General features: G+C 44.2%; 2 protein-coding genes across 2 annotated transcripts in view; one reads left to right on the top strand and one right to left on the bottom strand.

Annotated features, from left to right (window-relative positions):
- The window catches only part of KEL (Kell metallo-endopeptidase (Kell blood group)), a 171,567-nt gene that overhangs the window by 65,926 nt on the left and 90,563 nt on the right, over nt 1-15,078 (top strand). The window lies entirely within an intron of this gene.
- PIP (prolactin induced protein) lies at nt 1,636-5,947 on the bottom strand. The gene is made up of 4 exons (XM_024572846.3): nt 5,816-5,947; nt 3,837-3,948; nt 2,167-2,281; nt 1,636-1,881 (listed from the first exon to the last, which is right to left on the bottom strand). Exons 1-4 carry the CDS (start codon nt 5,908-5,910, stop codon nt 1,757-1,759), a joined length of 447 nt encoding a protein of 148 aa, XP_024428614.1. The 5' UTR covers nt 5,911-5,947; the 3' UTR covers nt 1,636-1,756.

Genomic DNA, 15,078 nt, shown 5'->3' with positions numbered 1-15,078 from the left:
CTGGTCCCTGGCTCTCCCCCACTTTGGCCACCCAGGCTTCCAAGCGTCCCTTGGGGTCTGATGCTTCCTCATTTGCTTTGCTCATCACTGTAGCCCATCCCCAGATCCTAGCATAGTGCCTGGCCCCCACGAGGCAGCACGCAGATGCTTGTGGTTAATGAATGGCGGTGCCAATGACTCTCAGCACAGAGAAGTTCTTTGTATTGAGAGGCACACAGAGAAAGGGCAGTTCCATGGCCCAGTTGATCTTGAGTCAAGTGTGGGAGCGTGAAGGTGAGGTTGGGGGAAGAGCACAGCAGTTCTCACTGTGTGAGAAACACTGGAAGGAGAGAGAGAATAGAGGAATGGTATACAGGACTGGAATGACCTCAGCTGGGGCTGGGGGTTCACAGTGTTGAGGGTCCGCGGCAAGGAGGTGGCAGGGACAGGAGTCATGGGCATCATCAGAGGCATTCCAGAAGAGGCTCCACTTGTCAGAGTGTAGGGCCGAGTCGCCTCCGGCTGTGGAGAGAATATTGTTGCTGGGAATTCCCAGGGGCAGCCTGAAGTAGATTCAAGAAACCCGTTTAGGTGAACAGACCACGTTTTGAAGTAGACCTGGGGGACCAACGCCTAAGCAACCCATCCAGCTGTTTCATCTGTAGTTTCATCTGTGTTATAAATGGCAGGATTTCCTTCTTTCTTATGTCTAAATAATATTCCATTGTGTATATGTACATATGAATACGTATATATGTGTATATGCGTGTGTGTATATATATGTGGTGGTTTTTAAGAGGGCCTGTGATAAAGCATACAAGTAAAAATATTCAGTGCGTTTTTGCCACATGTTAGATGTACAATTAATACTGCTATTGAGTATATCAAGTGATCTTTCCCAACGGCTGTTCCCTGCTCTAGATCTGATACCCATTCGGGCTCAGTAGTCTAGAAGCTAGGGCCCCATCTTCTTGCCCTTACAAACTGACTTTGTTTCTTGTCAGTCTCCCGTCCAGACCATCTGGCTTGCCTATTAATCTCGCCCACTGTCAAAGTTCTTACCTGCCCTCAGCATGCTTTGGGCTCTTGGTGCATAGTCCTCTATCAGCCAAGATGCCCTCCGTTCTCTTTGTACCCGTGACCCTGACTCAGGAAGCACCCTCTGGCCCACTCACTCTTCAGTTCACTGCTTGCTGTGCAGCCCAATGTCCCCAAGCATCACGTAGTCCATCATTTTTCACTGGTTGAAAAGAAGCAAGAAAATAGAGTACTTTTTGGTAGAGTACTTACCATTTATCTCAGGGACCACAGACTCTGCCCCCGACTCTGCTATATGCAGCTGACTCCCATTTCCTGGGATCTGCAGGGGCTCCTTCGGGGGGACAATGGGACATAGAAGACCAAAGAGCAGGGAGGTTTGGATGCCAGTCCAGTTCCCGCCCCTCAATGGCTGGGTTTTAGGGCTAGCATTTCCTCTCTGTGGGACCAGTCCCACTCTTCTCTATTCCTTCTTCTCTCCCTCTTTCATGGACAGTGAGAACTCATAAGCTCTCCTCGGTGAAGTTTCTCTGAAGAAAGTGAGTTCTAGAAAGTCTGGGTACTCTGAGCCTCCTTTGGGAGAGATTTTGGAGGGAAGACACAACAGCACACAGAGAAGCCTGTGGGAAGTTTATTTTACAGACTGCGATGCACACCCCAGCCAAGTTCCCTTGGAGAAAACCATCCTGGGGTGGGGTGGGGCGGGACGCGGGGCAGTGAGGCGAGGCCTCCGGCCAGCTTAGAGTACAAACAGGGTCCTCAGGTAACTGAAACGGTTGGCTCTGATGGGGACCACTGCCTCGTCGTTGGGGCAGATGCCCAACTGAGGAATGATGTCAACCACAGCAGCCATCCTTACTGTACCTGAAAGAGACAAGGACAAAGGTCGTCTCTGATGGCATTCTAACCCCAGCCGTCCTAACCTTTGTATGGGTTTCAGGTCCTTCCCCACTGGGACTCAGTTTCCTCAAATTATTTGCAAACCTATCTCCCTTCTTAGCACGGTCTCCACCTACTCTGCCCCATTTCTCCTACCCCCTGCCCCCTCCATCCTTCTGCCCTGGTTCTGCACCAGATCTGGAGCCATGCTTCTCTATGGTTTCCCCTCCCTGATGGGTAGATCTTCCCTTGAATAACTCCTCTACTTACTGTTGAACTGAAAGTCCCAGTAGAAGGTTCTTGGATAATCGTCACACAGGCAGCCACTGTATTTGTAGTTAAAAGATCCATCAGTTGGCTTGCTGCTTACCAGGTAAGTTTTAATCTGGGGAGGAGCAGGTGGAGAGAGATGACCTAGCATTAGGCTGGGGAGTAGGAAGGGAGAGAAAGACAAGGAAGGGTCAAAGAGGAGGAGGAGGATGCCCATAGCGGGCAAAGAACAGAGACGGAGGTGGGGAGAGGCACGGCAGGTCCCTTTTGTAGTGTCCTTTCAGGAGCTGAAGTCTAGGTCAGAAGGTTTGCTGTCCTGTGCTCATACTGCTGCATTGGCACGTCGGTGTCTGGCTCAGGAGGGTAGAGGTGAGTGAATCCCCCGGGCCAGGAGCACTGGTCCTGGACGCAGGCCATCTGGGGGGCAGGCCTGCCTGGGTTCCCAGCCCGGGCGTCAGGCATTGCCCATGACCTCAGCCGGACCGCTGGGGGGGTGAAAGCCTAAGCCAGGCCCTGTTGCAGCACTGTGACTCCCACTGTGCTCCTCTTCAACTCGGCGACCTTCGGTAATGAACCTGATGTCTCTCATATTCAGTCTCTCATATTCGCTCTCCTCGACCGTGGGAGAACAACCACCTGCCGGCCCAGCCCGGCTGTTAGATGAGCAAATGCATTCTTGAGGGTGCACTTGCTTCGATCTTCTTGAAGCTGAGCCGCTTTACAGCTGAAGACCCCAGAGCACTGCCTGTGTGCGTCTCAGCGGCATCTGGTTCGTGCTCGTTCACGTGCAGCACAGGGGCTTAGTCCTGGCATCCATAGACCCCAGGGGTCTGTGAAGGGAATTCAGGGAGTCCGTGAACTCAGATGGAAAGAAATGTGTCTTTATTTTCCTGAGCTCCCGTTGAAATGGAGCGTTCCCTCTGCTGTGAACGTCATCAGAGATCCACAGTGGCTTTAGCAGCGTGTGGTTTTATCTCGAGGAGAAACACAGGCCTATAGTGCTGCGTGACAGATGCATAGATCCCGAAGCAGTGCCTGCCCTCATCACTATGCTGGCTGCAGGGGGTTATCATCGGGCTCCCTGGGCGAGGCGGGGGCTAGCTGCCTGTCTCCTGAGGCCTGCCCGAGCCATTGGCCGGTGACTCTGCACCAAAGATTCCGTTAGCTTCAGACAGTGAATTCAAGGGTTCTCACCATTGCAGTTGTACTCAAAATACTTTGGAGATGCTGGTGTTTCTTTAGAGAAGCCTAACCTTGCCTTGCTTATCTTTTTTTATTACACTTACAACAATATATGTTCATTATTCAAAAGTTTTTGACTCTTTTAAAATCCAAACAAAAGATCGGGACCCATTGGCCATCCAGGATGATACGTGTGATGTGGTCCAATACCAGTGCCCAGTCGAGGGTGCGCAATCAAGCTAAGCAACCACAGCCACCACAGAGATAATCTTTGTAAGATAAAATTTAACCATTCTGTTGTAAATGTATTGCCTTTTCAGCTAACGTGTGGGTAAAGACACATATATATTACTGTATCTCAAATTTACTTTTAATAATTTTTCACTGCTCTTTAATCTGGTAGTTTTCCTATATAATCCAATGCATTTTCCTTAATTAAGGAGTCGTCTTTCTCTGCACTTTACTCCCTCCCCGGGGCTGCTACTTACCACCATACATTCTGTCAATTCTGTCCGAACTGTAAGCTTTGCGGTCACTTCTTCAGTTGACCTTGTCACGTAGGGCATCTGGAAGTCCATTATGATTGGCCGTCGACTGGGTCTGGGAAGACAGAAGCAGGCAGAGAGCAGAGGTCAGTCCATCAGAGAGAGGGGCGCAAGGAGCAGGGTCGAGGGACAGGGACGGTGCAAGGGGAAGGAGATGCTTCGCTGATGAGATCAGAACCCCCTGGGCAGTTTTGACTCTTAGGTAGTGTGGTTAGTTTGTACTGATTTAGTTTTGCTTAATAAAGCACGTTGGATACTTTATTTAAAACTGAGTATCATTTTTCCTTCCACTGACAAAAAATACATTAAAAAAACAATAAAGGTACAATGCCACATGACATCTCCTAATAAAATTCTATAGTTTCTGCTGATTGGCCAATGACCAGGAGGGCTTGTGTCACCATTAGTAGAGAATTTTGTGCCAACAGAGTCACAAACATCTCAGTGCACTGGAGGAGAGACCATCCTTGGAGATCCCCCTTCTTTGGTTCCTGGTGGGGCCTAGAATTTGTGTTTGTTTAGCTCTTAGGGGATTGGGACACAGGGCCATATTTGGGAACTATAGATCCCACCCTGCATTCGGGCCGCACCACAGTCTGTTGGGGAAAAGGGCCCAGGGACAAAGGGAACAGTCAGGTCTTCCTGTCAGCTAGTGAGGGTGGGGCTCAGGACCAGCAGACTCACTGTCTCCTTCCCTTTGCTGTTGGGAGAGACGGGAGGGAGGTTGTTGCCTGGCCCCTGAGCTTCCCAGCTGCACTTTCTAGGGGAAGCATCCAATTCCCCAGAGACTCTGCCTCTGTGCCAGCTGCTCTGGTGTTCAGTGTGCAGGGGAGGGGCGTACATTCCTCCCATTTGTAAATGAATTTAGGACTGATAGGGTGACTGGCAGGGCCAGGGAGACCCATCTTCCCAGTGTGCCCAACAGGGACGGGTTTGCTGGGGTGGGAGACTTTCAGTACTAAAACCAAGAAATCTGTGGGCAGACTGGGATGGCTGGTCACCCTGATTAGCACAGCTTATCAACAACTTGCCACCCCTCAGGGCTAAGTGGAGTGACATTGTATCTGAAGCTGTCCCTCTCAGGGTTGCTTGGGACCCACCCGCCTCCATTATGTCAGTTTGTCAAACCCTGGAATATTTCCCGCAGGATGAAGCATCTGGTCATGCCACAGAGGGCGCCACCAGAATCCCAGCATCCGAAACTTTTCCTCTTTGTAGGGAAAACTCCCTAGCTTTGACGAGCGACCCTGCTTCTCCCTCCAAAGTGTCCCATTTCCTGCTTCAGTTTTGCATGCCCCAATTTTCCCGCTTCCTTCGAATGAGTTGGCTTAGGATTCTGTGCTCCCAGGTCCCTGGGGGGCGGGTTTGGTCATGAACAACTAGTCCTCACATTTGTCTTTGGACTTCAGCATAGGAAGAATGTCTAAGCTGCTAGGTAAGCTCAGCCTTGGACCGTGGGGCCAAGGATCAGTGCCCAGGGCCTCTGATCAACTCAGTGAGTCCTGCAAGGGGTGCTCAAAGCTACTGTCGGAACTCACAGACCTGCTAAAATCTTCCCTTCCAGGAGGCAGGGTGTGAGGAGGTGAAGTTCACCAAGCAGAAATGTAACAGAGGTGTAGATTACGGACAGCACAGCGTGCAGGTCAGAGCCTTGGAGATAGACTAATTGTTAATTACAGCCTACAGGTGTGCTGGGAGCCTTATGTCCGTGGGCAACTTGGAAGCACCCAGTGGAGATGTGAGGGGAATTGATGGGCCTCCTAACAGGAAAGAGGTGGGAATGGACATGGGTTCATGAGATTAGATTTCTGGGAAGTTGACAGTTTTCAAGAAGCGGTATATAGATTTCTAGGATAGGAGAGGAGCCCTCCCCACAAAGCCGACTTTTTTGTATGTGTGAGAAGGAGAAAGGCGTGGCTCACGTGTCTTCCTGAGCTGTGTTGGTCCCCAGCTGCAGACAGAGAACCAAGAGCAGGGCGGCATGGCTGGCCCTGAACAGGAGCTGCAGAGCACGCATGCTGGAGGAGGCAGATCCGGTGTCTCAGAGAAGTAGGGCTCAGGTGCCAGGCACACTCTTTATATGCAGATCCAAGGAGCGGGAGAGCTGCCATGCAAACCCACGTGACTACTCACTCTATTACCCCTTTTCACTCATGATCTTTCCTCGTTGAGCTTGTTTGTTTTTCTATGGAAAAAAGTCAACGTTCACTACAGCGTTTGAGTCTGGGAGAGAAGTTAGTTTATCTCCCCGCCTTTTCTCAGTGCCAGAGTTTCTCAGAATGACCAGGACCTCCACAGATTCTCAGCTCTTCCTGAGCTTACAGAAATGGTTTCTCACTCCTCATCATGATACACCTGTCTGTGCAGCTGTACGTAGCCTTGGCTTCAGTCCTTCCTCCCCCAGCCCCTGGGGGCGAGAGTCCAGCAATGGTGGCAGATTTCAGATCACAGCTCTAGGACACCTTTGCTTGATGCGCTTATACTACATTTGTGAGGAGACGTACAAAAAATCGGTTAGGGAGCCAGGCTGACCAGGGCTTCTGTAAGGGTCTCAACCAACCAGAGATGAGCCTCTCTGGACAGTGAAGAAGTGAGGCCCCAGCACTCGGTGACGTGAAGATGTTTGTGATTAACCTCAGGGGTAATGCTAATGTCCTACAGATGCTGAAGATGCCCAGCTACCCAAAGTCCCCAGTCCAGGGCAATGTTTCGACCCCCCACTGTTCCTGTAAATAGTCTGCCTATTTCACTGCTGACATGACCACTTTAATACACAGGTCTTAGCACGAGGCGCACAGCGAGACCCCCGATGGGAGGGTCCCTCCATTAGAACAGGACCCGCACTGTGTCCAGAAGATGGCTGTGACCCTGGGAATCCTCTCCCTGGGACGGGAGGGTGGGAGACCCAGTCTTTCTGACAGTGGCATTGTGACATTTCTCTTTAATCGATTAAGTCTATTCCTTAGCGTATGACATGTGACACTGTGGAATTTGTTTGTTGCCTTTGAATGGCAGAGGGCAGGCTGGGAAGATCCTCTCTGGCAGGAGTGGGAAAAATCAGAGTTCTGGGAGTTACATGTGCCTGCTGCCATAGACACGATTCGGAATCAACATCCAGATACATGCTTCTGGTTTCTAGAAGTATCTTTCTAAATTGCTCTGCCACTTATTCTACTCTAGCACTTCCCTCCTCATTCCTTTGAACTTGACGTCATTCACGTCGTTCCTCACTTACAGCTGCAGCTATTGTTGGGATTGTTTGCTTTCTTCTTTGTTTCCATTCCCTGTACTCGAGAACAATGCTTTCATTTCACCTCCTCCTGGTCACCATGGCCCTCCTTTATGAATGTTCTCCCATGTTGCATTTTCCTTACGCCTGCTCTTTTGCTTACTTACTTGAATAATTTCCACCAGGGGGACATGCTAGCTGAGATTAAAGAAGAAGGAAGGCAAAGGAATCTAGGAAGAGTTCACGTGGGACAATCCAGGAAGGGTTCTTTGCTGGGGTTGAACTCCCTTTGCAGACGCAGCCCATCCTTGAGGACGTACCTCTAGCAGACTCCCAATGAGGCAGTGCTCCAAACAGGGCAGATGAGAATCTGTTGAAGGTAAAGAGGCTCTTCTAGCGTAGGCCAGTGGGAGCTGCAGCTTGCAGAACCCTCAGTGCATGTGACAAATCTTAGGTACTGTAAACGTCATGGCTAGTGTGGTGGTTACTTTCATGTGTCATCCTGGCTAAACTGAGGTCCTAGGCTTTGGTAAAACACCAGCCTTAGATGCTACTCTAAAGGTATTTTTAAATCAACAGACACTGAGTAAAGCTGATTACCTTCTACAAAGTCGGGCAGGCCTCATCCAATCAGCTGAAAGCCTTAAGAGAAAGGACTAAGGGGAAGAGGGAATTCTGCCTCCAGAATGCTTGCAGATGCAGCTGCTACAGTAACTCCTCCCCGGTCTCCAGCGTGCTGGCCTGTTGTGCAGATTCCAAACTCTCCAGCCTCCACTGTTGTGTGAGTCAGTCCCTGAAATAAACCCCTCTCTCTCCCAGTAACGTTTTCTCTGGAAACTCTTTTGTTAGATTTCTCCTTGCTACTTGACGCTTTATGACAGTGTAAATGGTATGGTATACAAATTCATATTCGAATAGTTTGTTAGTGGTATATGGAAATATAATTGTTTTTTTTTTGTAAATTGATCACATGTCCAAAGTCTTGCAGACACTTAGTAATCCTCATAATTTCTCATTGATTTTTTTGGATCTTCTGTATGTACCAACATATCACTTACAAATATAACAAGATTTTCATTCTTACCTGTATACTTGTATATCTTTTCTTGACTTGCTAAATTACTTAGAACCTCCAGGACAAAGTTTAACAAGTAACTGTAGAGGACCTCCTGTGAAACCCCTGGTCGCAAAGTGAAAGCTGGTCATGGTTCAATAGTAAATGTAATAGTTGGTGTGAATACTTGTAAGTATTCTTTGTAAGATTAAAGAATTTTTTCATTACTAGTTGTGATAGGCACAATAATGTCCCCTCCACCCTCAAAGTAGTCCAAGCCCTCGTTACCTTATGTGGCAACAGGGACATTGCAGATGTGATGAATATTGAAGATTTTTAGGCAGGGACACTCTCCCAGATCTTTCGGTGGGGTGGGGGCAGGGTGGGGAGCTAATCTAAACACATGAATCCTTAATATCTGAGAACCTTTGTCAGTTTGGGTCAGTCAGAAAAATGTAAAGGTGGAAGGAGAGTCAGGGAGAGTGCAGAAAGGGGGCCGTGAACAGCCTCAGCCGGATACAGCAAGGGAATGGGCTCTCCCTCTGAGCCTGCAGGGCAGTGGCCAGCCCGCAGACGCATGGATTTTAGCCCCGCAAGGCCTGTGCTGGACATCTAACTTACAGGACTGCAAGGTGACCCATTTGCATTGTTTCAGCAGCTAAGTTTGTGGTCATTTGTATGGCAGCAATGGAATGCGAATTGACTAGTTGGCTCAGTTCTTTCAATATCCCAGAGAATGAATTTTATCAAAACGTTTTTCTGCTTCCATTGAGATGACTATATGATTCTTCATTTTGTGAACATGGAGAATGACATTGTGTTTTGAATGTGAAACCAACCTTTCATTGCAGGAATAAACTCACTGGTCACATGGTATTATATACATATTTACACACACGTACATAGATGTATTTAAGTGAATATGTATTTAGGTGTACTGACAGGTAGATAAATAGATGGATTTAGGGTGATAAAGAAACCAAACAAAATGGAGGTTTGGCTACATGCTGCAACAAAAGCCAAACTCTTGAGGCAGGTGCTGGTGCAAAAGGAAAGAGGTTTTATTAAGGTGCCACCTGATGGGAGAATGGTGGACCGCTGTTTCAAACACAACTCCATCTTCCTTCTGGAGCTGAGGTTCTTACGGGGAGGGGTAGGGAGAGGAGGGCTTCTTGTCCTATCCAATCATCTTTCTAGCTTTCCTGTGCTTGGGGCCCTATCCATTCATCTTTCTAGCTTTTGGGGTTTCAGGCCCTGTCCATTTATATTTCTAGCTTTTGGTGTGCTCAGTGTAAGGACCTCCCCCGCTACTGTCTCGGCCAATGGGGGATACTCCCTGGCGCTCTGTCTATGGTAACAATAGCATTTTAATCCTGTCTCTGCTTCTCTGTCCACAAGTGACATTGTCCTGTAACGTTCCTTTCTCATAATGCATTTGCCAGAATTTGTTAGCAGCGTTAGGCTGGCTTCATAAATTAAGTTGGGAAGTATTCTCCTTCTACTCTCTGGAATAATTGTGTATAATTGTTGCTAATTGTTCTGGAAATATTTGATTGAGTGGTTGTTGAAGATAAGAGATCTTGGTGTTTTCTTTGTGGGGGAATTTTAGAATATAGTTTCAACGTCGTTAATAGTTACGTGTTGGGTTATTTAGACTATCTCTTCTTCACTGTATTTTGTTAAACTGTTGAGAAAAGAAACTTGCTTATATTATATATTTCTCAAATTTATTGGCAAGAAGCTGAACATAATAATCTGATTACATTGTCAGTGTCAGGAGGGTTTGTAATTATATCTCCCACTTGTGTACATTTTTGTTAGTCTCATCAGATATACATACATATCAATTTCATTAGTCTTTAAAAAAACTCTTGACATTGTAGATTTTTTTGTAAGTTTATGAATCTTTCCCATTTATTTTTTTACTACATTCTGTTTAATTTGCTATTTTCCTTAATTTCTTGGGGTATCTACTTGATTGATTTTCATCTTCTTTTGTTACATGTATATTTAAAGCCATAAATTTGTTTCAAAGCATAGTTTACCTGCATCCTGTCAGTTGTTATGTTGAATTTTAAGTATCACTTAGTTTAAAATATTTTCTAATTTCCATTGTGATTTCTTCTGTGATCTATTTTTTATTTAGAAGTATGTCTTATTTTCCAAATACAGGATTTTTCTAACAGCTTTATTGAGGCATAGTTAATATACAAAAAAACTACACAAATTTAACATGCAGGGTGGGGAAAAAGTAGGTTTACAGTTGTTCACGTGGAAAATAATTCAATAATAAATAATAGTGCAAGAATAAACTGTGTCTCATGCACTTACAACCGTAAATCTGATTTGCCCCACCCTGTATATAATTAGATGAGTTTGGACCTGGGCACATACCTGGGAAAGTATCATCACAATTAAGGTACCGCATACAGGATTTTTTATTATTGATTTTTTCTTATTTATATTGAATTTGGAGGGTATACTTTGAGTAGTAGACAAAACAATGGCACTCTAAACTGTCCATGTCCTGATCCCTGAAACCTGTATTTTACTTTATATGGCAAAACGGACTCTTTTGATAGCACTGAGTTAAGGATCTTGAGGAGCTTGTCCTGGGTGGGCCCACTGTAATCACAAAAGCTCTTGTAAGAGAAAGAGGGAGGCGGGAGAGTTAGAGCGAGAGGAGATAGGATGGCAGAAGCAGAGGCCAGAGAGATATGAGAAAGGGGGCCACAAGCCAAGGGACGCTGGTGGCTTCTAGAATCGGGAGGAGAAAACAGATTTTCCCCTGGAGCCTTGAGAAAAATATACACCTTGGTTTAGGACTTATGAGCTCTGTACATATAAGATGATGCATTTGTGTTTCTTCGATCCACTAAATTTATGGTAATTTGTTACCACAGCAATAGGAAACTAATATATAGTGTGTAATTTCTATCATTTTATCCATATTGAAATGTTTTATTTTTAGTTTCTATGAAGTTATGTGTGATTGAAAAACATGTATATTGTTGAGTATCATGTTTTTTATACATTTAATAGACCAGTTTTAAAAAAGTTGTCACGAAATAGTCTATATTCTTACTAAATTTGTATTAATGTTTTCTACAAATTATTGAGAGTGGTGTGTTGAAATCTTTTTACAGTTGAAGATTTGTAATCTTTCTCTCTCTCTCTCTCTCTCTGGATTTCTTTGGATACATACCCAGAAGTGAAATTTATAGGTCATATGGTAATTCTATTTTTATTTATTGAGGAATTTCTGTGGTGTTCTCCATAGTGACTGCACCAGTTTATAATCTCACCAACAGTGCACGAGGATTACTTTTTCTCCACATCCTCACCAACACTTATTTCCTGTTGTCTTTTTGATGACAGCCATTCTGACAAGTGTGAGGTGACATCTCATTATGGTTTTGATTTGCATTGATTAGTGTGTTGTGCATCTTTGCACATGTCTGTTAACCATCTTTGCATTCTCTGCGGAGAAATGTTTCCTCAGCTCCTCTGCACATTTTAATGTCCGATTGTGTTTTCTTATGTTGATTCTATAGGTTCTTTATATATTTTGGATATTAACCCCTCATCAGGTGGAATGTTTGTGGATATGTTCTCCCATGCAGTAGGTTGCATTTTTGTTTTGTTGATGGTTTCATTTGCCGTGCAAAAGCTTTGTAGTTTGATGTAGTCCCATTTGTTTATTTTGTTGTGGTTGTCCTTGCCTGAGGGCAAGAACATATTGCTGAGACTGATGTCAAGGAGTATATTGTTTATGTTTTCTTTTAGTTTTTTGGTTTCAGGTCTTACATTTCAGTCTTTAATCCATTATGAGTGTATTTTTGTATATGGTGTTAGAAAGTGGTCCAGTTTCTTTTCTTTTTGCATGTATCTGTCCAGTTTTCCCAACACCATTTATTGAAGAAACTGTACCCAATTGTAAATTCTTGCCTTGCATTCTAATCTACGGTCATAGATTAATTGGCCATATACTCTTAAGTGTATTTCTGGGTTCTCAATTCTGTCCTATTAATCTATGTGTCTGTTTTTATGCCAGTACCATGCTGTTTTGATTACTATAGCCTTGTGGTATAGTTTGAAGTCAGGTAGCATGATACTCCCAACTTTGTTCTTTTTTCTCAATATTGCTTTAGCTACTGGGTTTTTTTGTTGTTCCATATAAATTTTAGGATTATTTGTTATAGTATTGTGAGAAATACCATTGGTATTTTTATAAGAATTGAATTGAATCTGCAGATTGCTTTGGGCAATATGGACATTTTAATGATATTTTTCCAATTCATGAGCATGTTATATTCTTCCATTTATTTGTGTCTTCTACAATTTCTTTCAATAAGGTCTTATAGTTTTCAAAATATAGGTCTTTTACCTGCTTGGTTAAATTTATTCCTAGGTTTTCTTTCTTTCTTTTTTTTGATGCAATTGCAAATGGGATTATTTTCTTAACTTCTTATTCTTAGACCTCATGCTTACTGTATAAAAATGCAATATAATTTCCAAATATTAATTTTGTATCCTGCAACTTTACTGAATTCACTTATTAGTTCTAATAGTTTTTGGTGGAATCTTTAGGGTTTTCTTTATATAGTATCATGTTATCTGCAAATAGTGACAGTTTTACTTCTTTCTTTCCAATTGAAAGTTTTTTATTTCTCTGTGTTATCTGATTGCTGTGGCTAAGACTTCCAATACTATGTTGAATAAAAGTGGTGAGAACTGGCATCCTTGTCTTGTTCCTGATCTTAAAGAAAAAGCTTTCTGTTCACTGTTGACTATGATATTAGCAATGGGTTTGTCATTTATGGCCTTTATTATGTTGAGGTATGTTCCTCTATCCGTACTTTACTGAGAATGTTTATCATAAATTGATGTTGGGTGTAATTTCTCTTACTTCTTTTCATTCTGTAGAGGTTTCCTTTATGTACTCTGAGCCTGTTTTATTAGGTACATACAAATTAAAGACATATTTTTCTACTACTTGGAGTAGCCAAGTAGCAGAATAGACAAGAACACAGGTCTTGAAATCAGATAGATTTGAGTTCAAAGCCTAGCTCCGCCTCTAACTAGTAGTGTGATTCTGTACTAATTTCATTGCCTTTCATACTAAAGGCAATGCTCAAAAATTACTATTACTTATTACTATTTTTTATGGAAGCGTGTGGTTTCATCATATGAATGTACTGTAATTTTCATGAAGAAAGCACATCAGAGGAATTTATCTCAAGTTGGAACCAGAATCATTATTATGGCAAAGGGACTTTGGAGCCTTTATCAGATTTGGGTGTTTGGTCAAGTATTTCATGGCGGTTGGAATGGAGTTTGTGTGGCGTAATGAGTAAAAGCGGCCAGCATCACGGTATCTCAACTGGGGAGGAGTGTGTAGGCCTGAATGTTGCAGAGCTGTGCGCAGGTAACAAAATCTGGAGTCTTTTCTTATTTGTCAGTAGAAATTTGTACTCCTGTGAATATTTTAATAGAGTGTGCCAGATTTTCCTTTTTATAGGTTTCCTAGGGTCATAATTCTCAATTCAGCCGGATCCACACAAAATACATTCACACAGCTGTTGACTGAGTTCTGTTTTGTTTTGAGGGTTTATATTTTCCTGAGTGATGCTGACATTTGAGGACTTGCCCTGTCTGGCCCTGTGTGAAAATAAGGGACTGTCCCATCCCACAGATTGAGTGTGTCCCCTGTTCCCTCTTCGGTTATTCGGGAGGAATTTAGACTGCCAAACGTTGCATTTTGGATCAGGATAATTTCAAGTCTTCTTGGCCTGTCCTTGGCATACTGATAGCTCCCATTCAGATGATATCCCTGTAGGGTCAGTGATGCAAGAGTCAGAAGGAATGAACAGAAGCCCCGGTCCTGCTCCTTGCCAGAGATGCCCTATTCCTTGATTGGCTGACATTTTCCTCCCTCTGGGCCATTATGCTTATGTCATTTTGCAGTCTTTAAATTCCTCTCAAACTATTATTTTTTCATCATCTCTCAGAGTTATGATACTTCAAAGTTGATGTTACTGTAGATATTCTTTTCTTTCAGTCTTATTTTGTATAAGTTTCAGGTGTACAGCTTAGTGGTTAGACAGTCGTATACTGTACACAGATGTTCTTATGTAGCCACATTTTTTGATTACCAGTCAGCAGACATTTAAGTGCTTGAGGTTGAAAAAGCTGTGTTCCTCTCATTGAGTTATACAAAGGTAACTTGTTTATGGAGGAATGAGAACTTAAGGGCCACATTCTCCCTGGGGATGGGACCCTGGAGAGCACCCAGGTGGGTGAGCCTGGAGCAGAAGGTTAAGGCATAAATAGGTCATGGAGGGAGTGGAAGTGGAGGTCAAACTAGAAGTGCTCAGGGCTCAGGAGGGAAGAAGTCTGAATGCCTCAGATCCAGAAGAACGGCAGCTTGGCCAATGCTGTTTGCAGCCCAGAGTATAAGCAGGCCAGTGTGGGGCTGGCTGTAAGTGTCTGGTGTAGCTTTCAAATGAACTACTGGACTCCATACCCATAGCTTTCGATTCAGAGGGTTGACAAAATGACAGGAAATTGGTATTTTTATAGAGCACTATAGGAGATTCTGACATGCCATCAGTGCTATAGAGGACCTAAAATACCCACATTAGAGTCAAAAACTATATTCTCAGGGAGCAGCTGTGTGCGTGAACCTGGAAGTTAAAAACATAGGCAGGAAGGCAGACGTTTCCCAACATGGTCCACTGCAAGCCTGACATACAACCCTGCACTGAGGTCCCATCCATTTCCCCCGATGCTGTTTTTTAAGGAAATTTTAGTTATGAATTTAGGGTGAAGCTCTAATGAGGCTGGAACTTTACAATTTAGTGGACTGGATTCTCAAATCCCCATGTAAATGAGAACTGCTT

The sequence above is a fragment of the Desmodus rotundus genome, chromosome 6 (assembly GCF_022682495.2).
Source record: "Desmodus rotundus isolate HL8 chromosome 6, HLdesRot8A.1, whole genome shotgun sequence".
Classification (NCBI taxonomy): domain Eukaryota; kingdom Metazoa; phylum Chordata; class Mammalia; order Chiroptera; family Phyllostomidae; genus Desmodus; species Desmodus rotundus.
This window is presented reverse-complemented; position numbering and strand designations above follow the sequence as displayed.

Coding starts and splice junctions, on each gene's coding strand:
- PIP (XM_024572846.3), bottom strand. CDS start 5,910: ATGCGTGCTCTGCAGCTCCTGTTCAGGGCCAGCCATGCCGCCCTGCTC. Junction 3,949..5,815: donor AACACAGCTCAGGAAGACAC/GTGAGCCACGCC, acceptor CTGTCTTCCCAG/ACCCAGTCGACGGCCAATCA. Junction 1,882..2,166: donor CTGGGACTTTCAGTTCAACA/GTAAGTAGAGGA, acceptor TGTCTCTTTCAG/GTACAGTAAGGATGGCTGCT.